The 20,239-nt window shown below is 33.1% G+C and overlaps 1 protein-coding gene across 9 annotated transcripts in view; it reads right to left on the bottom strand.

Moving 5' to 3' along the window:
• RAP1GDS1 (Rap1 GTPase-GDP dissociation stimulator 1) overlaps window positions 1-20,239 on the bottom strand; it is a 164,110-nt gene that overhangs the window by 113,934 nt on the left and 29,937 nt on the right. For 7 of the 9 annotated variants that reach the window (XM_029234784.1, XM_029234783.1, XM_029234779.1 and 4 more), the window contains exon 2: window positions 14,299-14,409. In XM_029234784.1, coding sequence (XP_029090617.1) covers window positions 14,299-14,409 — 111 coding nt within the window. The remainder of the gene's footprint in view (window positions 1-14,298; window positions 14,410-20,239) is intronic. The other 2 variants (XM_029234785.1, XM_029234782.1) reach the window with 1 other exon arrangement.

Here is a 20,239-nt window from a genome sequence, read left to right as displayed (position 1 = left end):
AACTGCCCTGTGCTTAAGGAGTTTATAACTGAATAAAAAAAGGCATACACACATAATTAATATACACCGAAATAAGTTCAACTAGAGGGATGCATAAGCTGTCCTACAGAATACTAAAGATGGAGCAACTGAGTTACATTTATTAATGTTGTAGAAGTTGTAATTACTTTTAACAGAAAAGAAGATTGAGCTCATAAGGAGACTGTCTTATATTTTAAGAATTTTCTCATCAAGAATGGAAGTTTTTTTGGTAGCATTACCAATCGCTAGCTTATGCAGAGACTAAACTTTTCACTTTGCATTAAGCTAATCAGATCTCAGATTACATTTTTTCAAAAGCAAACATATGCAAAAATGTTCTTGAAACTTCAGACATCATTTTAGAAACTACTTTGTTTTTATCTTATCCCTCCCACATGCACACATCAGAAAGAAAAGGTGATCAATCCATAAGTAAGTTATTATGAGCAAAATGAAAACATTCTGTTTGCTCCTTTAGTACAAGGAGGAGAAAAGATGCGTAACGCTTAAATATGGGCAGAGAAAATTACCAGCATCTAAGTGAACTCACCTCAGAGAACACTGTGTGCTAAAACCCAGAATTTAAATCCAGATGTCTCTTAAAAAAAAACCCCACTACTCCACCTTTTGGAGTCTCAGTTTGGGGTTTATCACAACAAATACTAAAAAGCAGGTCATAAAATCAACCTTAGTCAAATCAACTAGATTTGCTTGTGGAAAGCTCTAATGTTAAGGGCATCATTCCTCACTAGCAGTTATCCCAACACATAACTATTATGCCACACAATTCATTTTGATATGTCAGTAGAATATAGAGTCCACTTGTGATGGTTACTTTTACATGACAACTTGATTGAGCCATGGTACCCAGGAATTTGGCCAAACATTATTCTGGAGGTTTTTGTAAGGGAGTTTTTGGATAAGATTAACATTTAAATCTGTACATTTTAAGCAAAGCAGATTGGCTTCTACAATGTGGGTAGACCTCATTCTATCAGCTGAATGTATGAATAGAACAAAAGACTGACCACCCTGAACTCTTTCCCCCACGTGCCCTGGAGCAAGAGGAATGCTGCCAGCAGAGTAATTCACGTGCAGGGTCATGAAATCTCACATAGTATTCTGTACTACTGCTCCAACTCTGTATAACTAGAGTCAGAAAAGAAAAATGACTTTGACTCTATCTAAATGTGTTGGCTTTCTGAAATCTCAAGAAACTACACAATGCATTGTTTGTTTTTTAACTGGTGATAAAACAGCCAAAATTTCTAAGTGAAGGCATCTGACAACAGAGGGCACTGAATGCTACTAAATTCTAGTAAAAAAAATTAGAGTATAAAGATTCTCTACATTATACAGTCCACTGTATGAATACCACCTAGAATATTATACCTAAACTCTATTTTACTAAGCACATGAATCGTTCACACTTTCTCAGTTATTGATGATTTTTGAGGAAAGAGGTTGTGTTTATTTTTACTTATTTGTTAATTTTTTTCTTTATTTTTGAAATAATTGATTTATAATATTATATTAGTTTTAGGTGACAACATAATGATTCAATATTTTTATAGATTATACTCCATTTAAAGTTAGTATAAAACAATGGCTACATTTCCCTGTGCTATACAATACATTCTTGTTGCTTATTTTATAAATAGTAATTTGTGTCTCTTAATCCCATACTCCTATCTTGTCATCCCCTGCGCTCCCCTCTCCCCACAGGTAATCACTGCTTTGTTCTCTGTATCTGTGAGTCTGTTTCTGTTTTGTTATATTCATTCATTTGTTTTATTTCTTAGATTCCACATATAAGTGATAACAGAGTATTTGTCTTTCTATGTCTGACTTATTTCACTAAGCATAATGCTCTCTAGGTCCATCCACGTTGTTGCAATGGCAGGATTTCATTCTTTTTTATAGCTGAGAATACTCTAGTGTGTGTATACATACACCACATCTTCTTTATCCATTCATCTTGAGTGGGCACTCAGACTGCCTCCATATCTTGGCTACTGTAGATAATGCTGCTATGAACATTGGGGTGCATGTATCCCAATGATCCAGTGTTTTCTTCAGATATATACCCAGCAGTGGAATTGCTGGATAATATGGTAGTTCTATTTTTAGTTCTTTGAGGAACCTCCATACTGTTTTCCACAGTAGCTACACGAATTTACAATTCCACCAACAGTGTACTAGGGTTCCCTTTTCTCCACATCCTAGCTAACATTTGCTATTTGTAGACTTTTTGATGATAGCCATTTTGACAGGTGTGAGGTGATATCTCATTGTGGTTTTGATTTTAGTTCTCTGATTAGTGATGCTAAGCAGTTTTTCACGTACGTTTTGGCTAGCTGTATATCTTCTTTGGAAAAATGTCTATTCAGGCCTTCTGCTTGTTTTTAAATTGGGTTCTTGGTTGTTTTGATATTGAGTTGTATGGGTTGTTTACATATTTTGGATATTAACCCCTTATCAGTCATATCTTTGCAAATATTTTCTCCCATTCAGTAGGTTGTCTTTTTGTTTTGTTGATGGCTTCCTTTGCTGTGTAAAAACTTTTAAGTTAAATTAGGTCCCACTTGTTTATTTTTATTTCTTCTGCCTTAGGATACAGATCCAAAAAAATACTGCTAAGATTTATGTTGTAATTTGTTATAAGACAGTAAAATGACCATGAACCACACACAGTTAAGAATATGGTATATAATACTTTTGGCCTTAGTATTCTTCATCAAGATCTTATTGTACAGCAAATAAAAATAATATAGTACCTTACATCCAGTTAAAGAGATGCATAGCTGACTTAGCATACATTTCTTCAACTCTTTTTTAATGTGCTTCTAAAAAGCGTTTCTTAATTTGGAACCTTTTCCACTTTCTGGCTATTCTTCCCTTACTCTGAATATTTCAAGCAAAGAGTTAACCTTTTACTCTCTATTTTGCCTTTAATGTTACTACTATTTTTCCTATTTCAACAATATTTGCAGTTGGTCATTAATATTCACATACATTCATAACTCAAAAACTGAAAATTGCAGTAGGTAATAAATGCGTAACAGTGAAAAGTGAAATAACTTTGCTTCTGTTTATTTACTTGGTATAAAAGATATTCCCATGGTATGGCATCTCTTCCAGTTTTAACATAATAGATAAACTATAGGTTTACATTGATTAAGATTCATATAAAATCAAACCTCCAAAAGGAGAAAAATTTATTTCAATTACCTATTTTTCTGGCTAGTGTTTCTTTTTCCTTCCTCTAAGCTAAATGTTAGAAATTTAAAAAATGATTATTAATGTCAAGTAATTAAAATATTTTTTAAATTTATAAAATAATTTATATTCATATTTCATTAAATCTTGACATACCAAAATTCATATAACATTACAAATGCCTAAGAGGAATCTATGTAAAACTACACTGTATAAAACTACATGTAGAACTAAATTTATATCTATGTAAAACTATATTAAAATGAAGTAAAAATAATAAGCAATCAAGTTCACACTGTCAGGGTTGAGTAATACAAACTAACAAAAAAATGAATATCTCAATTTATAGCTATAAACATAATTCAAAGGCTGATATAATATGACCTTGTAATTGTAACCAAACAATTATCTGGTGGCAAAATTAATGCTCCACTGACTGTAGTTTTGAACCTTTGGGGGCTGTAAATTACTAAATTGAGAAATTGCCTAAAATGTTTATCAGACCATTTAATAATCATTCATTCTAAAATAAATAATTAACATTATTAATTTTAATTATTCTTTAGGTACTAATTCTCAATAGGTAAACGTTTGTCCCTGAATACACAAAGGAAGATATAAATCATACTGAACCTCACTATTCTACTAAATGACATTGAATCTGAGACTGTAAAACTACACTGTACTTTCCATACTTAAGAAAATCTTCCTCTAGAATTAACGCTCTCAGCAAATAATTTCATTATAAATAAACTTCAAAATAATAAAAAAGAAAAATGTTTACTATTCTTATACTGAGTAGGCTAAAGATTTATGGTTTAGAGGTACCTGCTCTTGATTTTTTAAGAAAATCATTCTTTAATTAAGACTATCTTCTTAACATGAAAAAGGATTTTTATATTAAGTCCAGAGGTATTATATTGAATGGTGAAGCATTAGAAGGGCTTGCCACTAATATCAGAAACTAAAATAAGATACTACTCATACCATTGTTATTTACTATTTTGCTGGCCGTTCAAGCCAACTCAATAAGTCAGCTATAGTTACAAGGGAACGAGGAAACAAAAATAACACTTTATGTTCTGACTGCAAAACCCAAGAGAACTAGCTAAAAAATTATTTTAACTAATAAGTGAGCTCGAAAGGTAGCTGAATACAAATAAAAGATATAAAAATCAATACAGCTTTCAAACTGATCTCTAACAAAACGGCCTGGAAGTTATAATAGGAAAAAGTCCATTTGCAAAAACAACGAAAATAATGTAGAATACATAGGAAAAATGCTTTAAATAAGATATATATGGAAAGCATGTGAACCAAATTACATAATCTTAATGAGACATAAAGAAAACTTGAATAAAAATGATATAATTTATGTTTTTAGAATAACAAACTATTAAGAAGTTTTCAATTCTTTGCAAATTAATTTATAGCTTATCCCAATTTCAACAGCATTCTCCAGGAATGCAACAGAGTATTTACACAACTTCTCTGATATAACAAACCCATGAAAATAAAAAACTTTGAAACAGATTTATGAAGAGGAACTTTCTCAATAAAGCTACTATAATTAAAATAGCATGGTTACAACACAATAGACAAACAAATTAATGGAATAAAATAAAACCCCAAGACTGGCCCAATTATATTAAATTAAGTAGTTATTATATGATAAAAGGAACGTCCTCAACCAATAAGGAATAGATTAAATGACACATGGTGTTGGGAAGTTGATTGTCTAGAAAATAATAAAATTAAATCCTCACCTATACCATATATAAAAATAAATAATTGGGGGCTTCCCTGGTGGCGCAGTGGTTGAGAGTCTGCCTGCCAATGCAGGGGACACGGGTTTGTGCCCCGGTCCGGGAAGATCCCACATGCCGTGGAGCGGCTTGGCCACTGAGCCTGCGCGTCAGGAGCCTGTGCTCCGCAATGGGAGAGGCCACAACAGTGAGAGGCCCGTGTACCCCAAAAATAAATAAAATAAAATAAAATAAAATAATAATAATTGAACATAATAAAATCAAATAATCATAATAGCAAGAATACATGTATTTTATATAGAGGCTTCCTTTAGCAAAAATAATGATTCATTAATTTCTCAAAATGTCACATTCATAAATCCCAAAGTCTACCTAATGGTGAAACTTTAAGCTTTGTTTTACAATGCCAAGTGGGTACTCAGGAAATCTGAATTACAAGAGGTAAAAGTGAAAGCATTTAGACTATGTAAGAAAGCTTTCTAGAGGAAACAACCATCATGACTACCAAGTACTACAAGAGCTAAAAAGCAGTATGCTACTGCCCATACCTTTAATATCAGGTTCAAACATCCATAATCACAGCAAAGACACTGAAAATAGGTTAATTTAATCAATCTATTTCTTACTTTAAAGCATTTTCCTTTAAACATCAAACTACATTTTTCTGTTGAGAATATATAATCCCTTTTTTTTTTTTTTTTACAGTCACTCTGCTCTTTAATTCAATTCACAGAACTGCTGAAAAAGTAGACATTTCTATTTAAAAGTAGAAAAAAAGGTTTGTATAGAAGGTATTTCTGTTATACAAGTATATTACACAGCTTGGGGCAGTAACAGTCCAAAAAGCTCTTCTCACCCACTGATACTTTAAGCCTAGGAGGGAAGAGGTCTATCACGTAGGGTCTGGTTCTTGCTTGATTTGAGAGCTTCTATCAGTCTCCTTTATTTCTTCTGTTGCAGGAACCTCCAACTGGCTTGGCTCGGCTGATTCTTGGATTACGGGCCTTCTGACTCACTCTGATCAACCAACTGGTTATTAATCACAAGTCCTGGAAATGGTCTAATGACTGTGAATTTAATGAACTCAGCACGTGGAAGGCTTACCCGAGGGTGTGCCATTCTGATGACCATCTATCTACTTTTGGCATTCCAAGGCTGGAGAAGATACTCAGAAACAAAGCCAAAATTAAGTTCATCATTAAAAAGCCTGAAATGTTTGAGACAGCAATTAAGGAGAGCACCTCCTCCTCTAAGAGCCCTCCAAGAAAAATAAATTCATCGCCCAATGTTAATACTACTGCATCAGATGTTGAAGATCTTAACATCATTCAGGTGACAATTCCAGACTATGATAATGAAAGACTGTCAAAAGTTGAAAAAGCTAGACAGCTAAGAGAACAAGTTAATGACCTCTTTAGTCGAAAATCTGGTGAAGCCACTGGTATGGATTTCCCTGTGAAAGTTCCCTACAGGAAAATCACAATTAACCCTGGTTGTGTGGTGGTTGATGGCATGCCTCCCGGAGTGTCATTCAAAGCCCCCAGCTATCTGAAAATCAGCTCCATGAGAGAATATATAATTCTTATTAATTCATTTCCAATTCATTATACTAATTAAAAGTCTAATCTGCATGCCTCATATTTTTTGACACGTTCAGGACATATTGGGTTAGTGTTTAATTTGAGAAGCCAGTTAACATCTACCAAGCATATGGCCACAGAAGACCTACAGGTAGCTGCAGTTACACAGTTAAATGGGACCCTGTCAGAAACAAATGTTAGGAAGACACAGCAGCACAAACCCATCAGCTTCTCCCTCAACAACTTAGTGACAGTAAGTCAGTATTAGTGTTTTACTGAGGATGGTAGATCTTTTTCAGTATATATTTGGCATATAGTATCATTTCAAATCACGTTTCTCTTACATATTTTACTGTCAGGAACATAAGAAGTTTTTCAAATTTAGCAAACTTAAGAAGCAAAAATGGTATCATTTGTTAATTAGCTAGTGTAAGAAAATCCAGATTCTCTATCCATGCTTCAATCACAAAATACAAATACCAATGGAGGCTTATCTCCTTCTGGAGATTGTACATAATGAGAGCTTTCTTTGCCCCTTATGAAGTACAGTGCTTAAAAGCATATTAGAAGGCAAACAGCACCCAGTACCATGTTATTATCTTCTGTTACTAATCTTGTGACCTGTGAAAGATTTCAAGATGGTCTTTCTCATTATTTCAATCAGATTCAAGCCTTTCTGTGACCTCTCTTCTACGAATTCCTGGATATAAATATATTTGAATATATACTGTCTCTTCTTTCTGCTTCTGACTAACATATATCTTGGACCTATATGCTACTACTTCCTTAGAATCTAACCCTAGGATAATGAACTTAAGGTTCATTATTTTAAATGGCCTCTTTTAAAAATGTCTGCTCCTCCACTGAATAACCCAACTATATTTTATTGATGACAATGATGATGATTTTGTTTCTAAGCTGCATTTCCATCACATCATACTGGCTGGTCCAATTCTTAAACCACCCATAATTCAAGAAATGATAGCCTATAAAACTCCAATAGAAATATTTATAAATATTTTATAAAATTTTAAAAATGAGATTCAATACATAATAATTTTAAAACGTTTAATGAGGTATTTTACTTTTGGGGAAGTACTAAGTCTTTAAAGTATAGTATGTGTTTTACACTTATGGCATACCTAAATTCAGACTAGCCTCATTTCAAATGCTCAATAGCCATGTCAGAGAATGGATACTGTAGTGGACAGCACAAGTTTAGAAGATTCCTCTGGAAGGCTAATGAGCATAGTATTCCCTGTGTTTTTCCATGTTTAACAGAATTTTTCTATAGCCTTGATACTTACTGAGCACCTTGGCTCAATATAAAATTCTTATTCCTTTAGTTTTCTGAAAATACTGCTCTAATATTGAATTGTTTTGCATATTGTTGTTGAAGAGTCTGATGCCAATCTAATTTTCTTTTCTTTTTAAATAACTTGATCTTTTAGCATGGAAGTCTGGAGGATTTCTCTTTTGTATTTATTTTTACCTTTAAAGTCTAAAAGTTTTGCTAGACTTCTTCGAGGTCAATTTTCACAAGTACATGCTAGCCCCTTTCAACATACAGATTCTAGTCTTTTTATACTTCAGAAAAGTTCATACTTTTAAATATTGGCTCTGTTCCAATGTTTTGTTTTTCTCCTTAAGGATTCCAGTTGCATGTATGTTGGATCTTTTTGCCTATCTTCTATACTAATCATTTTCTCTTTGATCTTTTATTCTGTTTTCATTTTGCCCACTTTCCTCAATGCTCCTTATTAAATTTTCAGTCACCTCTATTCTTCCTTGGTACCTTGTAATTTAGTCTTACTTTTTAAAATGATTCTTTTTCTTCATTATCTTCTAGTCAACTCTTACTTTACATCTTCCTAGTAATTATCCACTTTGGTTCCAAGTTTCTGAATTTCTTACCCAGGTATTCTTTTTCCTTTTCATATCTGCAAAGGTTTAAGGATGTTTAATGTAGGTCATGGTGTTCTGTTACTGATAACCACTTCGTGGGTGGTTTAGGAGAAAAAAATTCAATAACTAAAATGTTTTGATTCTTATTTTCTGCTTTGTTCCTTGTAGCACCTATGTATGTATATAGCCTGCAATTTCCAATTCAGTGTATAGTTTTTCTTTTCTTTAACTAGCAGTAAAAATTGTATGCAGTAAGGGTAAGGATGAATTCTCAGGTTTTTTAGTTCAAAAGCTCCCTCTTCTGAACTTAAACCAAAGGGGGTTATTAGTGTCTCTTCTAACAGTATGATTTTCTTATTTCTACAGAACACTTACTTTCTCCATCTTGCATCCTTCTTTTCCTTCAACACCAAGTCTACAAGGGAGAACAATTTCATCCCCCAAAGTGGCACTCTCCTGATCTGTTGCCTAGGGTCCTGTGTACTTTTAAGTCTCCTCCTTTTGATTCCCAATAGCCAATGCTCCATTTGAATCTGAGGCCAGATCTTAGAATTTTCCCACCAAGTTAAGACTTTTTCTTTCTAAAGGAAATTTTAACTGTAAACTATCACTCCTAGGCTCCTGATTCAACCCCTCTCGTCTTTTCCATGTGGTCTCTGCAGTCTTCATGAACTCTCTCTAAAAATGGGCTCTGAAGCTGAGCAGGCTAGATTTGGATATTAATTTCTCTCTCCTAATAATCTGAAGTTCTTAGTGTGTCTCCAGGGCATAGGTTATAGATATTTGATTTTATCTGATTTTTTGTTGATTTGTATGGCTTTTTAGACTGTGTAGAAAAATTCAAACTTAGGTGGCCACCACTACTCTATGGCAATCCAAGGGTCTTAATTCATCAAGAATTTTCAGTGTCTTTTTAGTTGACCATGTTCTCTAGTTTAGTCTAGTCTCCTCTACTCTTAAAATACTACCTTTATTTAGTAAAAACTGAACCTTTGGTAATTTATGATTAGCACCAGTCATAAGCCCTCATTAATGATGGACACAATAACTAAAAGAGCCACATAATACAAAAGTATATAAAGGAGGTGAACACCATAATGAATTTAGCTTGCAAAGAAAACTGCAAATGTATCACTCTGTGATACATTTGATAACGTAGGGTAAAAAACTGAAATCTAGATATTACTGTGAAAGAATTAAGTGTAAATAAATTTTCATTTCTACTAAAGCAGCAGCAATCTTTCATGCTCGGTAAATGAAGATTTAACAAGGTTATTGAAAAATAGTTGATAATAAATTTCAAAGTCCCTTACTTAGGAAATAATTTTGATACATGACAGTAAGTCTGTTCAGAAATATTAAAGACATAAAGCAGACTAAAAGCAAACGACAACAGACTTCTTACTGTTAGAGAAGATTTATAATCTACATTAGTAGCTTCTGTACATAATTTGGTATGTTTAGGATTATAGCCTAGTAGGGAGCCAAAAATCAACACACTGAATAAAATAAAGAACAAGTGTTAAGAAATAACCTAAGAATTCAACAGGTAGATGAGTATTACCAAGTTAGGAATATGGAACTAGATACTAAATACTTTCTTCTTTAAAAACAAGTAAACTGATGTTCTTTCATAGGGTTTTCTACAGATAATAAACAATTACGTGACACTTGTATGAAATAGGAATTGCCATCGGGCAATCAGTTAAAGTTCAAATACAAAGGTATATGAGGCAATGAGAAAGAGGGAAACGGCCTAATCCGTTAGGGAAAAAATTGAAAGTGGTGCTGGTGATCATGCTGGCACTGTACTGTGGTTCCCCCAGCCAACAAGAACATAGTCTCCATGCTCTTACAACAGAATAGAATTTTTATTATGAATAGACTGTTAATTTTGCTTATTTGGGGGCCTTTAATTCATGCTAGTAGTTTGTCTTATAAGGTGGTTCAGATGTCATACTCTCTAAGGACAACTCCTGCCTTAATGTTTATGGACAAAAATGTGGGCTGTTTTACATTTTCAAATAAGCATGAAATAGAATAACCCATACTACAATTCAACAAGCATTTACTGAGAATCTTCTAACTATTCTCTGAATCAAAAGAGACCAGAATAAAAGGGCTGATTTCTTGGCTGGTAGCCTTCATATATTTACTAAAAACATTTTAAAGCTGAGATCTGAAGTATTTATATGAGTGAATGAATGCTTCCATATTAATTTAGATCAGAGATTTACACAAAATGCTTGCTCAAACAAAATGTTTTCCATAAAGTCTAGTACGTATTCAAATTTTCAACTTTTGTCTTTTAAGATCCTTACATATACTAGATTTAATGCCCCCTCAAATTTAAGAAAACACTCTGAAGTCATACATCAAAGCAAAAATTCTAATTCAGATTATGATAATCTGTAATATACAATTCAAAAATACTAAATTCCCACAGTGTAAAAACTTAAAAGCATAATTTCTTTCCTCTCAGAAATGTCCTGTCCAATGGCAGGTTAGTAAACTGTAAAATAGAACTTTAAGATTAGATTTCCATTACACACATTACCATTTTGTAAAGAATGGAGAAATCATTCTTTCTTGATCAGGTGCAATTCTAGTGCAAACACTGATATTTTTTAGTTAAAACACCTGACACTAGGAAGAATTATGAAATTAGAACTTCTCTGTGTAAAAAAAGCCAGTATAGATTCTAAGTTATATGCTTTATAATTTTACCTTTAAGAGCAGAGAAGTAGTGACGGCTCAAACATTTTATTCAGGGAAGTAAGAACTTTATAAAATAAACATTTCCCTGGTATTTAAAAAAAATTTTTCTTGCTTAAAAGCTAGATGTTAGGGCTTCCCTGGTGGCGCAGTGGTTGAGAGTCCGCCTGCCGATGCAGGGGACGTGGGTTCGTGCCCCGGTCTGGGAGGATCCCACATGCCGCGGAGCAGCTGGGCCTGTGAGCCATGGCCGCTAAGCCTGCGCGTCCGGAGCCTGTGCTCCGCAATGGGAGAGGCCACAACATTGAGAGGCCCGTGTGCCGCAAAAAAAAAAAAAAAAAGCTAGATGTTAATTTTATAAAACATACCAATTAATATCTATAAGATAAATATATAGCTCAAAGGGGAAAATGGTTTATAAATTTTCTTCCTCTGTAATAATAATTTGAAACTATTTTAAAGAAAAAGCAAAAATTTAAGACAATATTAAAATCTAGTTTCTGAAAACACTTTCACATTCTATAAACGCAGGAAAAAAGCTGCACTTTACTCAGAATGTAGTTTTTTATTTTGTAAACTAAGAGTTCAAATTCAAACTCTGTACTCTGCCAGAGCAAGGCAAGTACCCTTACAGGGACTGTTTCTTTATCTTTTAAATGGTGATGTATATAATACCTCCTCATGGGTCTACAAGAAAGATTAGATTAGACAACAGATACAAGTCTGAAGTCTAGTGCTGAGTACACAGTGGATGCTCAATCAATGATAGATATCATTTGTAAGTCAAAGACGGAACATCTGCATGAACCACCTCTTCCTACATCAAATTCTTTTGTGTTAATAGTCTCAGATGTGGGGACAATTATGAATTTTATTACAGATTCTTAAGAAGCCATATTCCTTTTGTTCCCTTCCTAAGGAGTCAATAATTAAATTGGTAGAGTCTGTTGTTTTCATTACCACTTTGTAACTATTTGGCCTTAACATTTTATGATATATAATTTCAAGACCATTTTCAATAAATGGGTCCAACGAATAACTCTGCAATGGGTCTGAAATTTAGTTCAGCAACTATATGTCAATATTTAGTTCAGCAACTATGTGTCAATATTTCCTGAATCTGTTCTTTAAAAAGCTATAAAATTTTGCTTCCTTTTTTCATTTCTCTTCAACAATTTCATCTATCTGTGTACCAGTCTTTCCAGGAGAGGGCTGAGCAAGCCTCCATGTATAACCAAGGATATCACCTCCGTGTCCTTCAGGTCCTGAACAAATGGTCCATTTAGAAAATACTACTTGTTTTTAACACAGAGAAAAAACTGGGCCATTTAAAACAAAATAAGTTATAATAAAACAACGCTTGAAAAAAAATGAACTTGAGATACTCAATTTATACAGACTGATTACAAGATTACGTAAATCTGCCTATACAGGCATGTGTAAAACTCAGGTCATTATGTGGCTCTATCCAAAAGAATATTCTGTGATCATGGAAATAGTTTATACCTGTGAGCCCCAATAAGGTAGTCACCAATCAAACATGGCTATTGAAAAGTTAGACTAAATAACTTAATTTTTAATTAAATTTAATTGTTAAAATTTAAATAGCCACCTGTATCTACTATAATGGAGAGTACAGCCTTACACATTCTCTCTTATTTTTCTTTACCACTGTGACCCTTATCCAGATGTTTTTACTGAACTCCTTATTTTAAATCCCTTCTCTGATATCTCTAAGATTAAATAGCTTGACATAATTATAATCTCAAAAGCAAAATATTACTAAAACAGAATTTTAAAAGCTACCTTAAATGTGCTTTTTGATAAAGAGTACTGCAATTATTTTAAATTTTCTAATCACAGTTTACTAAAACAGAAAAAAGAAAAAGAATGCATACATATCAGAGTGCTTGAAACTGAACTCTAACAATACAGTCTATTCTTCCTCCTGAATTATTTGTCAGCTACATAATTAGTCCCAGGATAAAATAACGGCATAATTAAAAACAAGCACAGCATAAACCACAGCACAGCCAAGGAGAATTAAGGAAACAAATGAAAATTATTCTGTATCTGTCTATTCATTGTGATAATACAGAAATTAGTGAATAGAAATATGATGGATCAAATGTAACAATACAATGTATTAGTCAATGAAGAGTTGTATAATTTTTATCTCTTATTTACCACGCCAACAAAGATCAAGTGTTACCTCAGTTTTACAGGATTTCTGGATGACTGCTGGTGGCTCTTTCCAATTAAACCTAAGCATACACATTATTTTAAAGTAAAATGATTAAAAAGATCTCAGAAAAAAAATTTCAAGTGTTTTAAGCTCCCACTCTCTTTCTCTCTCTCTCTCTTTCTTTCTTTTCCTTCCTTCCTTTCTTTCTTTCTTTTCTTCTCTGTTTCTCGTCCCCACATGTAAACACAGTCTTTTTTTAAAGCGTAGTTAGGTGTTAAGAAGAAAAACAACTTTGACGCTTATCTGTTAAGAACTGCCTCTCTCTGGGACTAGTATTAATGTCATCACCACCAATCAATTCCACCTTTCTTCTGCCTATCAACTTGGCTTTCAGTATCCTGGGGGAGGCGAGGTAAGTAGGAGGGTGAACATGTAAAACAATCTCAGTATTCAGGGATAGGATTCAAAAGAATTCAAGTTATGTGAATGTAAGTTATGTGCTAAACTATATACCAATTTCTGAATGATTGTTGATTTGATTTTTTGTTTGGCATTTGAGTAAACATAATAAAACTTACTATTTTTTTTTTACATCTTTATTGGAGTATAATTGCTTTACAATGGTGTGTTAGTTTCTGCTTTATAACAAAGTGAATCAGTTATACATATACATATGTTCCCATATCTCTTCCCTCTTGCGTCTCCCTCCCTCCCACCCTCCCTATCCCACCCCTCTAGGTGGTCACAAAGCACTGAGCTGATCTCCCTGTGCTATGCAGCTGCTTCCCACTAGCTATCTATTTTACGTTTGGTAGTGTATACATGTCCATGCCACTCTCTCACTTTGTCACAGCTTACCCTTCCCCCTCCCCATATCCTCACAGTATGGAGGTTCCTTAAAACTTACTATTTTGAGCCAAGGCTTGAAGTAGACAATCCAAGCATCCTTCTAAACTATCATCAGTTCTGTCAACAGCTGTTATCTTCAGCTTCTTCAAGGTATCACTGAGATTATCTGCTTAGAGAAAAAAGAGCAATCAGAAACCTCTCTAACCATCATGTTACATGATAAACAGTACCACTAACAGGCATAAGGCTGTTATGGTGAATTAATTTCTACATACATTCCAAAATGGCAATGGACTATACGATTACATAGTTTTTAAATAAAATTTTATCCATTTAACTCCTATAAAATATTCATTCTGTATCTGTAAGATACCAAGAATATTCCATAGATAGTCACAGAACATCTTTTCAGCATTCTTGTACCTTATTTAGCTTGTTCAGGAACAAGCCATGGTTAACTGAAAAAAAAAAGGTCTACAAAAAATTACATGGCTTTGCAAATAATACTTTATTACATTTTTGGCTTCCTCTGTTGTATTTTAAATACATAAAATGAAAATGAAGGTTTAGAAAAGTTTCAAAATGATATGACTTAAAATAATAAAATCTGATGACTATAAAACCTGTTTTAACAATGCCATTTAAAAAACGCTTCAAAGTACTGCTTTAAGCCAAAACATGTACATTTTGGATTTTAAAGCAATGCTCTCCTCCTAAATTATACATGGATTCCTCTAGACCATAGATTGTTAAAAATCTCTTTACACTATTAAAAATTACTTAGGACCCCAAAGAGGTCTTTTTAAAATTTTTTATTCAAGTTTAGCTGATGTATAATGTTATATAAATTATAGGTGTACAATATAGTGATTCACAATTTTTAAAGGTTATGCTCCATTTATAGTTATAAAATATTGGCTATATTCTCTGTGTTGTACAATGTATCCTTGTAGCTTATTTTATACATAATAGTTTGTACTTCTTAATCCCCTACCCCTTTACTTCCCCTCCCCACTTCCCTCTCCCCACTGATAACCACTAGTTTGTTCTCTATATCTGTAAGTCTGTTTCTTTTTTGCTATATTTAATAGTTTGTTGTATTTTTTAGATTTCATATATAAATGATATCATACAGTATTTGTCTTTCTCTGACTCATTTCACTTAGCACAGTACTCTTTACGTCAGTCCACATTGTTGCAAATGGCAGAATTTCATTCTTATTTTATAGCTGAGTAGTATTCCATTGTGTGTGTGTATATATATGCACAGACACCTCCCCCCAACATCTTCTTTATCCATTCATCTGTTGATGGACACTTAGGTTGCTTCCATATCTTAGCTACTGCAAATAATGCTGCTATGAACATTGGGGTGCATGTATCTTTTCGAATTAGTGTTTTGGTATATATACCCAGAGTGGTAGTTCTAGTTTTATTTTTTTGAGAAACCTCCATACTGTTTTCCACAGTGTAGCAACAACTTACATTCCCACCAAAAGTATATAAGGGTGCCCTTTTCTCCACATCCTCACCAACATTTGTTATTTGTGTTCTTTTTGATGACAGCCATTCTGTCACTTGTGAGATAATATCTCACTGTGGTTCTAATTTGCATTTCCCTAATGATTAGTGATGTTGAGCATCTTTTCATGTGTCTGTTGGCCATCTGCATGTCCTCTTTGGGAAAATGTCTGTTCAGGTCTTCTGCCTATTTTTTAATCAAGTTGTTTGTTTTTTGATGTTGAGTTGTATAAGCTGTTTATATATTACGGATATTAGTCCCTTATTGGTCATATAATTTGCAAATATTTTTTCCTATTTAGTAGGGTGTGTTTTAATTTTGCTGATGGTTTCCTTTTCTGCGTAAAAGCTTTTAAGTTTAATTAGGTCCCATTTGTTTATTTTACTTTTATTTTCTTTACATTAGAAGATGGATCCAAAAAAATTAATGCTGTGATTTATGTCAAAGAGCGTTCTGCCTATGTTTTCCTCTAGGAAATTTATAATTTCTGGTCTTACATTTAGGTCTCTAATCCATTTTGAGTCTAGTTTTTTATATGGTGTTAGAGAATGTTCTAATTTCATTCTTTTCCATGTAGCTGTCCAGTTTTCCCAGCACCACTTATTGAAGACACTGTATTTTCTCCATTGCATGGTCTTGCCTCCTTTGCTGTAGATTAACTGACCATAAGTGTGGGGGTTTATTTCTGGGCTTTTTATTCTGTTCCATTAGTCTATGTATCTGTTTTTGTGCCAGTACCATACTGTTTTGATGACTGTAGCTTTGTAATAAAGTCTGAAGTCAGGGAGCGTGATTCCCTCAGGTCTGTTCTTCTTTCTCAAGATCGTTTTGGCTATTCAGGGTCTTCTGTGTTTTCATCCAAATTTTTAAATTATTTGGTCTAGTTCTGCGAAAAATGTCACTGGTATTTTGACAGGGATTGAATTGAATCAGCAGACTGCCTTGAGTAGTATGGTCATTTTAACAATAATAATTCTTTCAATCCAAGAACACAGTATATCTTCCATCTGTTTGTGTAATCCTCAATTTCTTTCATCAGCGTCTCATAGTTTTCCAAGTACAGGTTTTCTTTACCACCTTAAGTAGGTTTATTCCTAGGTATTTTATTCTTTTTGATGCGATGGTAAATGGGATTGTTTCCATAATTTCTCTGATTGTTAGTGTATAGAAATGCAAACAAATTTCTGTATGTTAATTTCATATCCTTCAACTTTACTGACTTCATTGATGACCTCTAGTAGTTTTCTGATGATGTGTTTAGGATTTTCTACATATAGTATCATGTACAAAAGAGCTCTGTTTTCAATTATTTATATTGATATTTAACATACTAAAAATTAAAAATGAGACTTTTGAAGACTTATTTTAGTAATTCATTTAAACCTAACAAATATAAAACTATTATCTGTTAACATAATTATATTTTTAATGAAAAATAATTATATTTCAAAACCAACTTACTGAGAAGAGTGGCATTTTTCTACATTTTCACAAATCTCTGTAATGTCTGCCTTAATAGAAGAAAACTGGATTCTCATATCTGCTTCTGTACTCAATCTTTATAATTTGTTGTTTTGGTTAAGTAGATGAAAAAAATTCAGCCTCACACATATACATAGTTGGAAAACAAGGGAGTATTTTAACAGCCTTTTCAGATAACAGTGGATAGTCTTTGATACTACACCAAAACTTGATTAGTGGTAGTGTTTTAAAGGCTAGTTACCATGTGAAATCTGAAACAATATCACTGAGCTCTGCCAACTGTTACATGAAAATCCACTGCTCTTTTGCATTTTGAGTCTTTCATGCATGCAACATGTTTGTCATCCATGCATTGGTCATTTAAAAAATTAGGTCATGGAGTTATGCATATCTTCCAAACACTGACACATTTCATTGTACTATTTCAAAATATCACATTTGTTAATATCTTCACTAATCTTTTTTAAAGACTAAGTACTGGGAAGCTGTCAAGCTTAAGGTGATACAAGTTTTCCAAAATTCTAATTTTCTCTTAAAACCTCTAATTTTATCACCAGCAACAGATACTGTGAGTTGTTTTCCTTAAATGACAAATTAACCTCATTCGTGAGAAAATATCTGCCAAATATGAAAAGCCAGTTCGTCTCTCTGTTCTTTCAAATTAAAAAAAAAAAAAGTTATTCCATGAAAAAAAGTATCTCAGTCAGCTCACAACTCAAAAGATTGCACAACTGCTTTTCTTAAAAACAACCATCAGACGTTACGATGCAATGCAAGTGTTTTCTGTGTACTTCCCATTTTATCAAATAGTATATTTTTAAAATGTGTATTAAAAAGTTGAGTTTTAAAAACATTGTTTTTCCTGCTTCATCATGGACATTCTTAAGTAAAACTGGTATTTTTTTTTTAACCTTAAGTATACGATGATAAAGAATACAATAATTACTAGTTATTGTAGTTTGGTGCTACTAGTAGCCTGATTCACAATACTGAAGCCCTAGCAATTTTTTACCCACAGATGCTTTTGCACCACTGTCAGTGCAAATGTCAATACAGTGAAAAAAGACAAAAAATGTCTTTTGATGATACCACACAAATAGTTTTGACCTCATGGGCACCCTAACAGGATATCAAGGACTCCTGGGATTGCTGCTCTAGTATTAGAATTTCAGGCATTTTCTTACTTCAAAGTAAGGTGTAAATTTTAATAGACTTTTGTACATTGCCAGCTCATGACAATTCTAAAAATAAAGTGGAATTCCCTATTATAAAATGAGTGGTAATTTATTTTCCAGGTCAACCCAGGAAAAAGTAGACAAAAATTTACATTAAATAATACTAACATACTCTAGTGATGTCTCATACAACTGTGATTAACCTAGTAATCCTAAACCTACTTTATAAAAAATCCCAGGTTATCATTCACAACGAATGTTAATATTTATTTTCCTAAGAGGGCTTAAATAGTTTTGAGAAATTGATTTTATTTCCCTAAAGGAAAAGAAAACTATATTCATATATATGTCTTCTATTAACTAAAAAGAAGTTGTAGGGCATCATATCTCAGATATACTTGTTCAATCTTATTACATGGATATAGGTTGATTTTTCTGAAATAAAGTATGAATAATATATCATATCTAAGTTCATACTACTAAAAGTAATAAAAAGTAATTACCACAACACTGAGGAAAAAAGACACAATGTTAGTCAAATGATAATAATACATCAAAACTATGAGTCAACAAGTAATAAAAGTAGTTAAAATGTACTTAGTACTACCTATATTGGCATCTGGATCTGTTTTACTTGTTTCCTTTCCTTCATTCCATCCCCAGTGCTCCTTGTTTGACATCCCTTTCTTATCAAGTTTCAGCCTAACTGTCACAACCCCAGAGACCATCGTTCTTCTAAGTCTTCTCTTCCCCAACCCTCCAGGGTTATTCTCTATCACTGCATCCATCCTTCACAGCACTATTCACAGTGTGCAGTTATATATTCTTTTGTTTAATTGGTAATATATACTCCCCCTCTATATTGTATGGGGCACATTGTTAACTATAGTCATTGCACTATACCTATTACTTGGCACAAAAAGGTAGCCAGCAAATATTTATTAAATTAACTAAGTGAATAAGGGAATGAATTCCTTACTTGCAGAAAGCTCTCTAGTTACCATCCTTTATATCACACACTTATGAGCCAAAGTATACCAACAGGGAAGGGAAGGGAAATGTTACCTGCTATGCACCTACACTATGCACTCCATATTATCAGAAATAGAAATACAGGATCTTATATTTTAATATAGGAAGATATCAGTGAAGACAATTTAAGTACTTAAGAATATAAAATATATAACTAAAAAAATACATAGACCATTCCATTTTTAAAAGACTTCTACTCAGTAAAAAAATCATTCAGTCTCTCCATAGAAATAATTATATGCCTACTAATGATGTGGGATCTTTTTAGAAAAAGTTCATTAAATTCTTCATCCAGAGACAACCAACGCTGTCAACAGAATTATTACAAATTTAATGTATTTTTTAAGCATTTAAAATGAACGAACAGGTTAGTACTTAAAAAACTCTTGCTGTGAATCTGTTTATAGTGTCAGAATGTTGATATCTTGATTGGAATAGTGATTACATAAGTATGTACATTTGTCAAAGCTCATCAAACTGTACATTTAAAATCTGTGTATTTTAGTTTGTGTGAATTATACCTCTTTAAAAGAGCATACTGGAAAATAAAATGACTGGGGCAGTAACCCCTTTCCCACTGGTCTCAAGCTTCCTTACAGGGAATTTTTACTACAGCGACACTTCTTCTGGCTCCTCACTTGGCAACTGCCACCTCCATTCTCCAGGAGAGGAATGATTTATCTGATTAAAAAGTTGAGAGAGAAGAACTGGATATGCATGGCTCAGCCCCTTCTGGGCTCCTGAGTTTTTAGTAGAAGGGGCAAGAATTCTCTGTTCCTCTCCATCTT

The sequence above is a fragment of the Monodon monoceros genome, unplaced genomic scaffold, assembly GCF_005190385.1.
Source record: "Monodon monoceros isolate NGI ecotype Baffin Bay Population unplaced genomic scaffold, NGI_Narwhal_1 Super_Scaffold_20, whole genome shotgun sequence".
Taxonomy (NCBI): Eukaryota; Metazoa; Chordata; class Mammalia; order Artiodactyla; family Monodontidae; genus Monodon; species Monodon monoceros.
Note: the sequence above shows the minus strand (reverse complement) of the source record. Positions and strands in the feature narration are given on the sequence as shown.